We start from the raw sequence: 16,670 nt of genomic DNA, 5'->3' as shown, positions 1-16,670 counted from the left end.
AAGTATCAGGTGCTCTTGGCTTTCCTTTGAAAACCCTGTATGTAGTGTTTGCACTGACTAACAAGATGGTATTGCTGTTTTTTGTACTGTTTTGTTTTTAATTTAATCTAAATATTGGGAATTTAAGGCGGTTGTATTACCTTTGTTAAATGTTGTTAATCATAATTTTGTATTCAGGTTTAATTTTTGCTTGTTCAGTGGCAACTTATTTTCAAAGACCTTGAAAATACAATAATATAGCATTATCTGACCTTCAGAGTACTGAAAAGTGTATGAATCTATGCCCTGTTAAGATGTGACTGAGAATCATGTTAGACATGTCAACTGAAAATTGGTTTTCATAAATACACATGAACTAGAGCCCTGGGCATATTTTTTTTTGAGAAGCTTAAAAATCCACTTTTTTTTTTATTTTTAAAGAAAGCAGGACTCTCCCTCCTGATGATTATTATCTTCTTGTTTGTCCTCTTACTTTTCTTTGTGACAAGTTTTACTTTTTTTTTTTTATGTTTTTATTAACTTCTGTGAAGTTGTTTACTCTGAAAATTGTACTGGAATATTTTAAGCCAAGCTGATCTTTCACCAGGTGTACTGCATGTAAGGGCTTTTCCTGCTAGCAAAATGCTTAAAGAGGATCATGTTACTGGTCGTCTGAGTTGTTATTTTACAAAATCACAGCTATGTGGTCGGGTAAGATTTTGATAACTGTTTTGTGCACGCTTCTGGGGGGTGGGGGTTGGCATTTCCCTGAGGGTTACTGATTAGACTAAGTAAATATTGGTGTTTGATATCTCTCCTAACGAAACTTGTCCATGAAATAATTATGTTGTAAATATACCTGAAAAATCCAAGGGTTAGTTTTGATATTCTGGTGTCAGTATGGAAGATCTTACGCATCTATTTAATACTCAACTGTAAAGGAATGTATGTAGAAACCTGGTCCCCGTAGTCTTCTGGTAGTTCCCTGTGGCTGTAGCTGTACCTCCCCACGGCCAGTGCTGCCTCGTAGCTGGGGTTAGACCCACGCTTTGTTTCACTCGCAACTCAAAGTGAATGGATCCAAGAACCAGACCACCTTTGTCACCTTAACTTATTTCCTATTGATGTTAACTTTAACTTAGAATGTTAGACATAAATATGATTGTTGTATATTTTATACCAAGACCATTCTGTAAATATGAATTTATATTACTTTTGAAATGCTTCTGAGATACTATTATTTGCTGTACAATGTAATTCCAAAACAGATATGCAAACGAGTATGTCTCTTTCATGGATATTTAAACAGTGAGATCTTCCATGTTGAAGGTGATGTAATTTTTTTAAAAGATTTTTAAATTTTAAATTGCTATTTTGTTACAAAAATAGAGAAAATATAAAGGTTTGAGAAGTCCTTATTTGCCCTCAGGGAAAGAGCCCTCTGTGCACCAGAACTCCACAGAACATCTTCAGCATGATCTGAGGGTGAATATATACTACATAAATTGATTGTGTATTTACCTTAACTTTTTAATTTTAAAATTGCAATTTTAAAAACTTGGTTGTGCTCTGCTGGAGGGGGATTGGGATAAGCTGCTTACACACATTTGCCTGTTCGTCCCGTGAAATTACATAAGCCCAACATATTCCTGCCAACCCTGTTGGCATATTTAAGAACAACGGTATCTATATACTCTTCTCTGCAGCAGGAGGTCCCGGGATAGAGCAGTTCTCTAGGATGACCATACACTTCATATGGAAAGTTGGTTCTTAACTAGAGGCTAGGGTTTTTTTAGTTGAATTTTTAATATATAGAATTACAGGCAAAAGACTCGTTTGGGGGTTTTAACAGCATGCCAGCTTTGTCTTAATGGTTTTAAAACTGACTGTGTGGTTTTTGCCATGAAACTATGCCCTCCAGTGCCCTGACAGAAGAAGCTGCGGGTGGGAGCCTAGTTCTGGCTTCCTGCTTTGGTGAAGTTTCAGCCCTTGACCCTATCCAAACAAGTATGTATTCGTCTAGTTGCAAATCAGGTGCCTTTGGGCTATGGAAGGGCTTGTTTTCTGACACCGAGATAGAGTGACTAATCTTTGTGTGTTAGTAGCAGTGATTTCCATTTAGGTTTTGGCCTAACTTACCTGTGCTGTCAGAAAAAAGGCCCGTAGCAGGTTGGAGAAAGAGATTGGCTCTTTTGCTTTGCTTGGACAAGCATTTTGGGCTGTTTTGGTTTGGTGTTTTTGTTTTTCTTTTTTTTTTGTTGGGGTTTTTTTTTTCCCTCCACTAGGGGTACAGCAGGGATTTCACATGCAAGAGATACAGGAATTATTAGTATCTAAGTTAATTGTGTTGCCTCACTACCTGGATTCATTTCTTGGTTTGCCTCATTTCCCAGATAGGTCTTAATAGAGACTAATGCTTGTGCTGGGAGAGTGCTTGGGTGAGAAAGTAATTATCTGTACATTCTTGACATATACTTCTAGCAGAGCGATTGCCCTGCTACTGATACTTTGTTCCTGTAAACAGGTGACAAGAAATGAATCTTAGTATTTATGCAGATTTTGCATTGTAGAATGTATACTAGACCCTTCAAAGGAAAGGTTAGACTCTTTGCAAAGCAAACTGGCGCTGGTTCTTGGTAGTCTAGTACAGGGACACTAAAGTTTGTCATGTGATTTAGGGAAAAAAGAAAAAGTTGAACGCAGCTGATTAAATAAGCTCTTAAGTGCTCTTTGTAGAAGTCTAATTTGGAAGGTTTTTAGTGCTTTGATAACACAATTGAAATTTTAATTTATCCTGTACTCAAGAGCTGAATGCTGTTCTTGTATCGTAGTGTACTAGGCTGGATGAGGTACAAAATAATGCACAGTGGTCAGAAACAGCTGAGGAAAGAACGCTTAAAATAACTTGATCTAAACTCAGAATAGTTCCAAACATTGTTTTTGTTTGCTTTTTTAAAGCACAAGTTGTCAAGTTGTACCTGTTGCTGTACATAAACACTGTATGCCAGCAGCTCCTTGATCATATTTGTGAACAGACTTTTCATTATTATTAGAATGTTATTGAAGGAAGATGTTGAATTTGAGAGTGTAACAAAATGAGAAATGATCGGATTATCTATAGTATGTAAAAGTCCATTCTTTATGTTGTAGTTTAATCCCTTTGCTAGGAAATTCCCTCTCATTGAGGGACCTCTTCTGCAAGCAGAACACAATAAATGTGCTTTTTTTAAATGACCCATTTTCCAGTATAAATGAAGAGCTGACTTTGGCAGCAGTCATGGCTGTGTATCTCTCTGCTGGCGAGGGAGCACGACAAGGGAAAAAAACAACTGTCAGTGATGAAACAAATCTGAATAATCAAAATGACCAATACCCAAATGTAATGCTACACCCCGTTATTTTAGAAGGACGCTTGTGGAAGCTCTTAATCACTCAAGATTTTACTGTAAAAGCTGAAATAAAACAGAGCCTGGCTGTAATAATACTGCCGAAAGCCAAGGTCATTTGCACATAGCCCATCGATTTATCCAGAGTAGATCTCAGTTAATCCAAGGCATGGAAATGCATGCATTTTCTTAGCTGGGCAAACAAGTACATTTTACGGTAGTTGTGATACAACACACGTGGCTTTTATTTGTACTGCACATACCCACTGTACAGCCACTCAGAAGTATCGTGGTTAGCTTGCAGCATCTGCTGTGTCCGCATTTATACTGTTTACTGCGTATTCTTTTCCCTGGAAGTTTTAAAGAGAAAAAATTTTTGTTGGTGTTTTGTTTTTTTTTTTGTTTTTTTTTTTTCTTGTTGCATTGATTACATTTTTATAAATTTGCTTAGCTGGAAAGTTTGGGAAAAGAGGCCTGTTTGTCAATTGTACAACCGATTGTGAAGCTCTAGTGTGAATATTTTTACGTCTGTATTAGACATTTTCTTTGCAAATCTATTGTTCGATTGAAATGTAAATGAAATAAAAGATGGTGTACACCCATCATGTATAAAGCAGGCACCATCGCTACGATGGATTTAATGCTCATTTTTATGGCGCATTCTCAGCTTCTATTTAAAACTATAATTTAAAAAAAAAAAAATTAAAAAAAAAAATCTGTAAAATGAAATGGGGATATATGGGGTGGGGCGGGGGGGGGAGTTTAAATTCTATTCCGTTTATCTGGGTTTGGAGTCCCGATGGTCTGTTTCCCGTGGTGGTAGAGGTAGGGCCCGGCCGCCCCCCGTTTGCTGTAGCGCCGCCTGAGGAGGTGTCGGCTGCGGCTGCTCACGGATAGAGCATCCTGGTTTTCGGTGTTTGAGAGACTTTGATGGAAGAAGTTTGCAGTATTGACATGTATTTGCATGCACGAATAAAAATTATTTGTCCACCTTAAATTGACTCTTTGCCTTCAAACCGCGGCGGAGAGGGGAGACCGGGGGGGGGTGTGTGTGTGTGTGGTGTGTGTGTGTGTGTGTGTGTAATGGCCGCCTCCTTCCCGCCCCCTCAGGCCGCCTCCTTCCCGCCATGCCCCGCGCCGCGCCGGCAGGGGCGGCCCCGGAAGGCTGCGGAGCGGGTGAGGAGGCGGCGGCGGCGGGGCCGGGCCGGGGTCCGGTGAGGCGGCAGGGCCGGGGATGGCCGCTCGGGCCGGCTGACCCATTTCCCCGAGGCGAAGCGGGGCTCCCCGGGGTGGCGGGTGAGGCGGCGCGGCCCGGAGCCGGGCGGGGGGGCTCGGCCGAGCGGACCTTGGGAGCACTTGGCCCTTTTCTGCTGAAATTAATCCCTTTTGGTTCCTGTCTTTGCCTGGCCCGGTGGCCGAGGATCCGCCGTTATAAAAATGTCGGCTTTGCGGTGCCCCTTCCCTGTGGCCCCGCGATGCTCTGGGCAGTGATCCCGGTAATCCCGGGCCATCTGCCCGCCTGCCCCGGGATCGGCTTCACCGGCTTTTAATTCCTGCAGGAGCGGCCTTGGCCGGGCGGTGCTCGGGGTGTCTTTGCCACGGGCTGGCATTGTAGAGTCCTGCAGGATTGAGTGGGAGCCCAAATGAACTGATTTGATTGAAATTGCTTTTTTTTTTTTTTTTTTTAATTGAAATTTTGTGGACATTTAGGTGTAGTTCGTGCAGCACAGGTCCACAGCCACGTATCTGACCGTAATGGCTTGGTCCTTTCTGCATCCACTGCCCCTCACCCAGGAAAGAAGAGTAATTCCCAGGCTTTTTACACCTTCGTGGGGATGGGATTCCACCAGCAGCTCCTTCAGAGGGTTGTGGTGGAAGGAGTCAGTGGAGAGACAGCCCCAGGCTCCTAAGGAGCTCTGTGATTCCTCAGCTTTCCATCACTTGGAGACATCTGGTCTCTCTGTTCTCCTGCTGCGAGAGGTTTACAAAGCCCGTAAATGCTGACACTGTCAGTAGCTGCGGAGGGCGGATTCTGCTGCTGTTAATTGCTATTTAGCAGAAGGTATTTTGGATCAAAAAAATGTTTAACTCGGGAAAAGTGAGGGTTTTTAGGATAGTCGCAATCACTTCATCTGCATGTCAGCATCTAATGTTGGTGCTGTCCGTGCAAACAGGATGCTGCTGAGCCGTGGGAATGTGCCCGACGTGGTCAGTGAGCAGGAGAGAAGATGACAGACACGAAGATCTTTCTTTTGATACGTTATTTCTTAGCCTGGAAGTGATGTTCGTGAAACTGTAGCACTGACTGCACTAAGCATTTGTACGTTCTGTCTCCATACTTAGAAAGTCCATTTTCTGTGTTGCAGAGTAACCTTTTTTTGTTAAACAGCAAACATGGTTACATTCCCTTTAATTTTTTTTCCTTGCGTGTGTTAGTTCTTTAAACGTGCCGGATTTCTGCAACAGTTTCTTTGGCATTGCCTTTGACAATTTGAATTGATGTTCTTCCAGGTTTTGATAGAAGCTTGTCTCTGCAAGACTGGGAAAGAATAAAGGTCAGCACATTTTAATTTGATTAATTACATTGATCATTTTTCAGCTCAAACAAGTCACTGTTAAAATAATGCAAATAATACTGGAAATTTAAATTTCAATAACTGGGAAATCAGCCTCATGGAGATGTCTGAGTGAGGCCGATAAGACTCCTGCATCGCAGTTGGAAAACTAATTCTCCATGAATGAGAACACACATAAAGTGTTTCTGCACAAGTGAGCCTCAGAGCAGCTCTGTTCATACAGGTTTTTAACTTAAGTGAGTTTGAAATTGTGCCTAAGAATTAGCTCACGTGACTGACTGCACTGTAGGCTGTTTCATAGTGGGCTCTAAACTGTTTTATGTGGCTAAAAATCTGCTCTGAGGAATTAAAGGACCGTTATTATGCAGTTGAGGTGGTATCTCGTGATGCGTACTTGAATAAGAGATACATTCTCTATTTTGTTAATTTATTTTTTAGAGCACAATGACTGCTTTGGATGATAAACTGCTTGGTGAGAAGCTGCAGTACTATTACAGCAGTAGCGAGGGTGAGGATGAAGACAGTGAGAAAGAAGATAAAGAAGGGGAGAGCACTGTTCCTGAAAGCGTTGGGGAAGTAGACCTCAGCAGCGATGGCAGTGCAGTCAACACAGGTACCGTCAGAGCAAACTAATTGTTTTGTAAATACTTCTTTTATTGGAAGATTCGTATGTTTCTCTAAAATTCATTTTTTGACCTGAAAGTCCTGATTTTGTGCATACTTGAGTCAGAGGTGGATCATTTGCAGTGTGCCCAGGTGGCCAAGAAGGCCAACAGCATCCTGGCCTGTATCAGGAACAGCGTGGCCAGCAGGAGCAGGGCAGTGATGGTGCCTCTGGACTCGGCACTGGTGAGGCCTCACCTCGAGTGCTGTGTTCAGTTCTGGGCCCCTCACTACAGGAAGGACATTGAGGGGCTGGAGCGTGTCCAGAGGAGAGCCACCAAGCTGGTGAGGGGTCTGGAGAACAAGTCACAGGAGGAGAGGCTGAGGGAACTGGGCATGTTTAGTTTGGAGAAGAGGAGGCTGAGGGGGGACCTCATTGCCCTCTATAGCTACCTGAAAGGAGGTTGTAGAGAGGTGGGTGTTGGCCTCTTCTCTCAAGTGAATAATGTCAGGACCAGAGGAAATGGTCTGAAGTTGGGGCAGGGGAGGTTTAGATTAGATATGAGGAAGAATGACTTTACTGAGAGGGTGGTCGGGCACTGGAACAGCCTGCCCAGGGAGGTGGTGGAGTCGCCATCCCTGGAGGTATTTAAGAAACGTGTAGACATGGCACTTCAGGGCACGCTCTAGTGCCCGGGATTGTTGGTTTGTGTCTGTTTGTGGGTGGGTGTGGGGTGTGGTTGTGGGCATTTGTTTTGGTTTGGTTTTGGTGTTTGGTGTTCTGGGATTTTGGGGTTTTTTTGTGGTTTTGGTTTGGGTTTGGTTTTTTTTTTATTGGTTGGACTCAATGATCTCAAAGGTCCCATCGTTGGTTGGACTCGATGATCTCAAAGGTCCCATCCAACCAAAAATATTCTGTGATTCTGTAATTTCCTGGCTCTAGTCTAACCTTATTTGTAATAGCCAGTTCTTTATTTTAATGTCTGACTTCTCCTGTAAGAGACTTCAGCATTATACCTAAAGCATTATACCTAAAGCATTATACCTAAAGCATTATACCTAAAGCATTATACCTAAAGCATTATACCTAAAGCAGTTAGGCTTTGTTTACAGAGCAGATTTGGTTGACAATGCTGAACGAGTACACGAGGAATAGATAAAAAGTGGCTGGGCTTTCCCAAAATAGCATTCTCTGCTGCCACTGTCAGAGAACAATACGAGTCTGTGTGGACCGTGGGTGTGATCCAGAGGGTATTTCTTACATTCTTAGGAAAGACTGTCCCTCTATTTTATGGTTTCTCTAAGAATGACGAAAAATCTTCTTCCTGCGTGTGTTCACATCTTTCACCTAAAGGAAGAATGGAAGAATTATAGCACTAAACTGTCATACTTAAAGGGGACCTGAAAAAGTAACTCTTTCTGCTGGGCCCCCAGCAAGGTCAGAGGGAGGTGCAGTCTGTAAGAATTAACACTATTGGACATCACAGAATGTACTTCTGCACAAGAACATTAATTATACTTTCCCATCGTTATTTTTGTTCTTATGAAAAGCCATGCTAACAATAGGGGAGTTCTTGAGGGTGGTTCTATTTCAAGAACACAGATATTAATCTTTGGAATAGTCTTTGGGACAATTATGAGAGTAGCCTCGTTAGATAAACTTCACTCGTCTTAGAAAAAAGAATAGATACAAACTGAAGGATGTGTGAATGGCAAGGTACTTCTTTCGTTTCATTTCAACATTTTGCACAGTATACAAAGAGTTTATGGGAGGGCCACTATTTTACTACTGACTTATAAATTATTACTTGAATTTTAAATGTTAGGTGTAATTCTATTACCCTTTTATGCAAAATGCCTATATATTTAATTTCAGGTCCCAAAGGAGTCATTAATGACTGGCGAAGATTTAAACAATTGGAAACCGAACAGCGGCAGGAGCAGCGCAGAGAAATGGAACGACTCATAAAAAAATTGTCTATGACATGCAGATCTCACTTGGATGAGGAGACTGATAAGCAGAAGCAGAAAGAGCTTCAGGAAAAAATCAATGGAAAGGTAGCGTGGCACAAGGGAATTAAAATGCCACTTAAATGTTTAATATTTTCAGTTTCATCCTTTGTGTATGTGAAGCAGGTAGAAATCCTTGTTCTATCAGTAGATATATATCGTTTCTTCCTAGTAAAGAGGAACACAGCAGCAGTCTAAAAGGTCCTTTATAACTATATTTGCCAGGTGTTGTCAAGTTTATTTTGCATTTTGGTGGTATTCCAGGAGCATTGCGTTTGCCTGTGTTAAGAAATAAGCAATTTAGCTGCTGTACCAAAGAAGTCCAAATCCTTTTCCCAGATTCCCCTGATCTGTTTATCAAATAAGTCGACTTCAGGGGATTAATGCGAGGAGTTATACAGCAAACCTATGAATACTGTCTCCCATGCCTAAAACAGGAGGTTAGGAGTCCTTATTGATTTCATATTTAGTAAGTGGATGTTGAGAATTCAGCTTTGACTTTGAGCTCCACAGATAGAAGGCGTTGGAAGTGAATGGTTTCAGTCAGCTGGGCTGTATGATTAGCTCTTACAGTTCTAGTCAGACAAGTTACTAATTAGCAGACAGTGATTCTTGCTTTCAGATGATAAAAGTTGCCCATGCTGTCTATACCTTGAGTGATACAAATATGTTTAAGGAAGCAAGTGAACAGATACGAAATACATAAAATCCTGTTAATTTTAGCTCTACAGACAAGAGAGTGCATTTGGTTGCCACAAGATGTTAACTGAAAAACTAAATGGAAAGCTAATGAGAAAGAAAGTAGACTTGGGTCAGGCACGGTACCCAAACCAGTGCCTGTAGCTTAGGGAGAGCCCAGAGCCACCCTTAACCTGGATTAAAGTGGGAGCAGCCACTTGTGTTATTAGCGCAGCTCCTGGAAACTGGAATAGCCAAGGCTGAAATCACTGTTCCCACTGGACACGGTTTCTAATTAGATCAAAGTGGAGTATAATGCAGAGGGTGCTTGAGCCTTCACGGGTTGCACTTTGCTGTTATTAAAGATGAGTGACCCACATTAATCCTCTTGATTTAAATTCTCATTATATAAGTGACCCATATAGTGATGCAGATCTCTTTTCTTTTTCATGTATCTTTGCATGTGTTTTTTTTAGATGACATTACAAGAGTATAACATGATTCACAATGATGAAGATGATGAGGAATTCCTGCAGCGATACAGGAAGCAGCGAATGGAGGAGATGAGGCAGCAGTTGTACAGCGGGCAGCAATTTAAACAGGTTTTTGAGATTACCAGCGGAGAAGCGTTTTTGGACACAGTTGATAAAGAGCATAAGAGCACGCTGATCATGATCCATATTTATGAAGATGATATCCCTGGCACCGAGTCCCTGCATGGCTGCATGATCTGCCTAGCTGCAGAGTATCCAACGGTTAAATTTTGCAGAGTGAAGAGTTCGCTCATCGGCGCCAGCGCTCGCTTCACTAATAACGCTCTGCCAGCGTTGCTGGTCTATAAGGCAGGTGAGCTCATCGGCAATTTTGTGCGAATCACTGACCAGCTCGGAGAAGATTTTTTTGCTGTTGACCTGGAGGCTTTTCTGCAGGAATGTGGTTTGCTTCCAGAAAAGGACCTGGTGCTCCTGACTTCTATACATAATCCCTCTGCGTGTTACAGTGAAGACAGTGATCTGGAAATAGACTGAACCACGTATAGCCAGGGCCAGTAGGTGTAGTTGTACTGTGGGATGTTCTTGTGCTATAGGGATTGTTCTCCTTCTGCTCTAGTGTGCGTATGTATTCTTCCCCGTCATGCACTTTGACTTTTGCTTGTAAAAAATAATGTAAGGAATTCCTAACAGTTTCTTAAATTAATTCAATAAAGTACACACTGAAACAGTCTTGCCTTTATCCAATTCAAACGTATTTTACTAAACATGAAGCTCTAACACAATGCAGTAAGTTTAGGAAATGGTGTATTGTCATTTCTGATCTCTAAATCACTTAGATTATTTTTTTTCTTAAAAACACTTTGTTCTCAGATGAGCTGTGTATGGTCAGTCTCCTGACAAGTCTCCTGAACCAGTGTAATGTGAACACCAGTTGGATTGAGACGTGGCCACTGCTCACTGAGACAGCAAATGAGGAAGTTTTCAAGCATTCAAGACTTTTATTAACCTGGAGCTGAACTGCTGCCAGTTTACAGTGCAAGGTGACATCCTCTGTTCCCCAGTTTGCAGTCCCCTTCTTGGAAGTACCTTCTGGTTTTTATGCTGGGGATCAATTTTTCTGTTCCTTTCTCACTTACAAGTAACAACCCCCCCGACTTCATCCTGAAAATTGCTTTTCAGCTGGAGAGAGTTCTTCTTCCTTTAACCTTGCCTGAGACTTAAATGAGAACATTTTCTTTGAATTGCAGCTCTTAATACATTCTTGGGTTTTAAAATACCCACCCTTAGAGTTCACAGTAGTCACTTCATTAGAAAAAGATCTCTGCCTCTTAAAGGAGAGACGGTCCATTGTACGGAGCTCGGGGGTGTGCTGAGTAGCGTCAAGGAGAATTTTGTTGGCAAAATGCAGATTTAGGACTTGAATAACCTCAGAATTTCATATCTTTCTAAAATTACCAAATCAGTGCTACAGTTCATTTCTGTCTGCCTTCATATTATCTGCCTCAGCTGTGTCAGCAGATGGATTTTGAATATCAATAGCCCCTGGACCTGAGAGATGACTGGATGCCTTTGTGGGAAAGCAGCCGTGAGCCCATGGACCAGTCACCGATACAGGTGGTCGGGAGCAGGCCCATTTTTTCTCAGCTGATTCCTTTCTCTGAAGCTCAGTGTCCACTTTCTGCACAGAGTGTTCGGCAGGATCAAAAACCTTGCCGCTGCTCTGCTTTTCCTCTGATGGCAGCTCTGTGGGAGCATGGTCTTTGTGCCACGCATCAGGGGAGTTCACGAACAGAAAAAGACCTTGTGGGGTGGAAGTGAAACCTTTGAGGAGATTTAGCAATGTTTTCCTCTGTCCTTTGTAAGCAATAACAAAGGCTTCCTCAAAAGCATCACCACAGCTGTTTCCGTTGCCAGTGACAGACCTTAAAGTTCTCATCTTCCCCAAAAACGCAGGGTGACCCCCACTTCTGGACACAGAAAAGAGCCATCCAGTGCTGGCCGAGCCCATCTGTCTCTATGAGCATCATCGCTACTGAACACAGCACCTGCGTATTGCGCTTCCCTCCCACAGCGCCTTTGTCGTTACCGTTTGTCAGCGATTACGTTTTCATTAAGGTGTGTTTATTTGTTTTGTTCGTGCTCTACTTCTTTCATAAATCAGATCATAGCACAAAGGAGCACAAGGCATGTGTGTGCCCTGCACTCGCCTGTTACTGGATCGTCTTTGACAGGCTTAATTGGGTATTACAACATGTTTGCCTTCTCACGCATTACTTAACTTTGCTTGTTATTTTTTAATTTTGAGGAAAGTAGACTTATCATTACCTAAATATATGACCCAGTGTAATGCTGTGCTTAATGATTACATTTAATTGCCAGTTTTATGCACGGCACTTTGAAACACCAGGAAGAAATGCGAATGTCTCTGTGTAAGCACTAGGTTCTTAATAAGGATCTTAGGGTAGAAAAAGAAGAATTTGTAATTGTATCTATTTGAACTGTGTTTTAAAAAGTAGTACAAGCAGGAAAAATAAATAATTTGTAATTAAAAATTACTGAATTGGCACAAATTGTGGCTGTTTCAAGGAAACTGGCAGAAATCCAGATTTTAAAATGTGGTAAGAGATGATTTCTTTTCATCTCAGAATTGCAGAAAAAGCCCACGACAGTTTTATGAAATTAAATGAGTGTAGATATCAGCACATTTCAGAAAAAAAAAAATAATCAAAGTAGCTGCAATTTATATTCAAGGTGAGATTCAGTGAAGTCTGTCGTGCGGACAAGGGTACATGTTGGCATCATAATAAAACCTGGCTTGGAGAGGGGGCTGGGAGGGAGCTGACTGCTTGAGTTGCTTTGAAGTTTTATTTTTATAAAGTGCATTTTTTTTTTGCCCCTGTGGCAGCAAAACTGTAATAGGATCAAACCCTCTCCTGCTGCTCTGTGTCGACTGGCCCGTGGCAAGGTGACTCCTGGTTATTCATCTCCCGTGCTCAGGTAGGTGATAGATGGTTTACAGCGCCAGTAGCAAAAACGAAAAGGAAAAGGAAAAAAAAAGGTCTGAATCCTATTAATCATTGATCTGGAAGGATATCATAAGCCCAGGGAAGAGGCTGTAACGCTGCTCCCTGTTCCGAGCACAGGCAGTGCTGGGCGCTGCTGCTGATGCTCTTGTCCATTTCTCAAGTCAAATCCTTCCAAACCCACCAACTAGTAATCGTGTGCCCTAAAAAAACCAGCATTCTTAACGTGCATTAAACTATATAACAAAATAAAACTCATTTAGAATAGATTACTAATGTGTGTCTGTCCCTTAGGAGCTCCATACAAATGAAAACTACAACTCACAACTAACACTCTATCTGTAAATGTTTGTAACACTGTTGAAGTGTTAAATTCTGCTTTATTTCTCTAGTTTTAGATGTGATCCTGACCTGCAGATTAAGAATTGGGGTGTATTTATATACACATGTGGGGACTAAAGTGCAAACGAAATTGTATGAATTCCTACATAAAATAAAACTGGTTTGAAACATTCAATTTGGCATCGGGAGCGTCAGGTTTTCGGTTTGATGCAGCTGCCTCTCCTTCCCCCGAAGCCATTGTACTCCCTCACCGTCAGAACTGCGTTTAAAAGGATGCATTCCTGCTAACTGGCTTGTGTTTGAACGAAGGATGCTTTTTGATTTTGTCAAAGGTGTTTCGCTTCATCTTTTCTGGCCCAGCAGCTTCCCTGGCACATTGTTCTGGGCAGAAAGCCGATAGATTTTGCTATAGTGGGCTTCGGCGCTGTGCAGGGTACCAGCCCCCGAGCTTATGTCCCTTCTCGTCTCCTGGTTGTTTCTTTCCCCACCTCCTCTCACCACCAATTCTGCTGCTTTTCTTTAGTGCACCTGATGAAATTGGCCCGGGACACGAACATCGCTTGTGAAAGGCCGAGGGGGTCTGGAGTCCTGGTGCAAAGCGGCCGCAGTCACCCCGTCTCACACCGGCAGAGCTGCACAGGCGTTGTTCCTGCTTTAACCTTTTTTGGATGCAATTCTGCCAGCACCTAAAAGCCATCAATAAAAGCAAACTTTCTTAAATCAACAGGACAAGAGAGCTCAGAAAGAAAGCAGCTGGTCCTGGAAAATAAGGTTGGTATTTATCACCTTTAAATGTTTTAAGACACTTAACACTGGTTGTGTATCTAAAATACGACTGCGAGTTAAGCTCCAACAAACAAGACTTGATCCTACTGAGATGTTACGTGCTCTGTCTCTGCTGTCTGTCTTTTTTTTCGTCCTGTTTTCTATCTGCTGCTCCTCAAGCGCAGGACGAGTGTGCAGACACGGCCCCGGGCTCGGCTCTTCCCGCAGGTCCTGGCTCTGGCCGGTGGGTTTTTGTGCTGCAGCTGCTCTGGTTCAGCTGCTGCAGATCAAGAAGGTGCACGTACCAGCTCTCAGTCATCTCTGTGTCTGACTTTCATCTTCAAGAAGTGCTATAAATAGGAGCTGGGAAAAACACTTCTCAGGTAGGTTGTGTTGCCTCTGGGAAATGTTTTGTTTTGGAAAAAGGAGCCTTCTTGCAGAGAGAGCAGCCAGAAGCAACGATTCTTACAGGAAGGCATAGCTCTGCCCTGGGAGAGAGGAGTGTAAAATCACCTGGGTTTGTTCATGTTTAATGATGTTCCAATACAAATAGCAGAACCTGGCCTCGGAATGTGAATGCATGAGGAAACGCAGGCGGCTGCTCGGAATGAAATCACGGGGTGAGATTAAGGCGGGCATTTAATCAGGGTGCCGACCCGGGTGCCTGGCAGCGAGGGACAAGATTTAGGAAAGTTTATACTGACTCTTTTTTTTTTTTTTTCCTTGGCCTCCAATCTACCTCTTCTTTCTGGCACGTTCGAAATATGCCCTTGTTGAAAATCCAAACAAACGTTCCAATCTCTGGCGTGACTCACGCCGCAAAGGGGCCTGCTGGGGCGGCTCGGGGGGGTCCGGGTGACCAAACAGGGGAATGGCTTTTCCATTCAGCCTCAGGGCCCTACTTATTTTTGCCACCGTGGGGTTTAGATGCCTTCCAGCGTTGATCTCGGTAGGGCCGAGTGCTGGACGCCACAAAAGGCAGCAGGGCTGGGGGCTTCCCGGAGAGGGAAACCCGGGAGCAGCCGTAGCCCGGCTGCAACCTCTGCCCTTCCCTCGAACAGCAGGGACGGCTCTGCATGAAGTGCTGCAGACACGGTCTGCTCTGGTGGGCAATAAGCTCCTTGCTCAGTGAATCATCGCTTAAGATGTCACACAACCACAGGCAGATGTTTTCATTGCTGCTGCTCATGCCGCATGAACGCAGGCCACTTCCATCCCCGTGCGGGCAAGCTGCGGCTGGGCTCCTCGGAGGGCTTGTTTAGGAACTCCCAGGAGGTCCCATGAGCTGTGTTTACCAAGAGCTCAAACAGCGGGCACGTCTGGTGGCACTCGCCGCTGTGCCCTCCCCAGGGCTCGCAGTGGCAGGGAGCTCTCGGAGCCTTTCGCTGGGTGATGCTGGTGGATGCACCAGACTAAACACCATGTTTAGATGTAAACTACTGTCTTCTATCTTGGATGTGGCCACGCGTTGTGATGGACAAGCTGGTGAGGATGCGAGCGATTTCTACAAACTGCCGTGGCTGAAAGACTAGCAAAGAGAACGCGAGGGCTGGGCAGTGCCGGGCTGAGGGAAGCTCCACGTGCGGGGTGGTGGGTCCCCAGGCTCGTGGAGGAGGAGGTCTCAATCGTGTATTGGATGCTGTGTCTGGGGTTGGTACATGTTGTGGTCCTAAAAAGAAATTATTTCAAAGCTTTTCTCCCTATCAGAAGGGTGAGGTGCAGCAGGGAGATGCTCTGCTGTCCTGGACTGTGCCGTGTAGGAGCTGGTGGCACGGCTAGAGGAGACGTCAGATTTGCCAGTGTTGGCTCAGCTGAGCCAATTCCTGGTGGAATATTCCTCCTTGGAGGCAGAGGGCAACTAGGCAGCTCTTTGTGTGCCTGGTGGCCTCTCGTACGCTTATCAGTTGGTACCAAAAGAGCACTGGCAGCTTTCAGTAGCTACAGACAAAAGCAGGATGTTTCTGGTCTAACTGAAACAAGCCTTGGTGATCTCTCCTGTAACACCTCCCTATGACCAGTTTTATTATCGCCTGGAAGTGCTTCACAATGCCTTCCTGAGGAATTTGGGTCATTACATACTTGGTTGACCAAGGATAAAAAAATCAGCTGGTGCAACCAGAGATGATTGAAACTTCCAGGGCAGAAGGGGAGACATCACAGGATTGTCACTCCCCCCAAAACGGTCAACACCCCAATCCATCCTCATCACCCCCCAGAGAGAAAGAAGAGGGCTGTGTCTAGCTGGCTGTATCTACCTGGAGATACCATATCTGTTGTCCTCATCACCCCCTGCCTGCCCGGTTCCTCATGTGCTGCCTGGCCCCAGCTTTCGGGGCAGCGCCCTGGACCAGGACTCCCTGCCTTGATTCTCCTCGTCTCCCATGGCTTCTTGTGATGGGCAGAGGAGCAGCCGGTGGTGCCTGGGGGGGTCAGGGTGGAGAACCCCACAAAAAAGATCCCGCTGGGAGCAGCACAGCCCCCATGGCCTCATGGCATGAAGTCACCGTGCTGGGTGGATGTCCTGCCAGGACGGAGCAGGAGCCAAGGAGGGGTCCCCTCCTCTGAGCACAGGGGCAAACCGCAGCCAATGTACAGATGGTGGCTACTTCATGCCTACAAAACACCTGGCCAGCAAGACTGATGTGTGGATAGATTTTATGTGACAGGAATACACAATGTTGGATGTGAGTGCTGTGTCACCAGCATTGGAGCAGCACAGGGCGGTGGGGCAGTGGTGGCCGGAGGGCAGCGTAGCTCAAACCTTCACAGGAGACTCGGGCTCAGAGACCCCCTGCCGAGGCAATTCCCAAGGAG

At 44.2% G+C, this 16,670-nt stretch overlaps 1 protein-coding gene across 2 annotated transcripts; it reads left to right on the top strand.

Moving 5' to 3' along the window:
* Window positions 1-4,518: 4,518 nt before the first annotated feature.
* Window positions 4,519-10,468, top strand: PDCL (phosducin like). Of its 2 annotated transcripts, none has more exons than XM_074161236.1 (5): window positions 4,519-4,579; window positions 5,877-5,920; window positions 6,380-6,554; window positions 8,421-8,602; window positions 9,709-10,464. In XM_074161236.1, the coding sequence occupies exons 3-5, from the start codon at window positions 6,386-6,388 to the stop codon at window positions 10,258-10,260; spliced, it is 903 nt and encodes a 300-aa protein (XP_074017337.1). In that variant the 5' UTR covers window positions 4,519-4,579; window positions 5,877-5,920; window positions 6,380-6,385; the 3' UTR covers window positions 10,261-10,464. The 2 variants fall into 2 exon arrangements, with proteins under 2 accessions (XP_074017337.1, XP_074017338.1); XM_074161237.1 differs by having other exon boundaries at window positions 4,541-4,661; window positions 9,709-10,468.
* The last annotated feature ends 6,202 nt before the right edge of the window (window positions 10,469-16,670 follow it).

Source organism: Numenius arquata, chromosome 19, assembly GCF_964106895.1.
Source record: "Numenius arquata chromosome 19, bNumArq3.hap1.1, whole genome shotgun sequence".
Classification (NCBI taxonomy): domain Eukaryota; kingdom Metazoa; phylum Chordata; class Aves; order Charadriiformes; family Scolopacidae; genus Numenius; species Numenius arquata.
The sequence above is the reverse complement of the archived record's forward strand: the minus strand, read 5'-3'. Positions and strand labels throughout refer to the sequence as shown.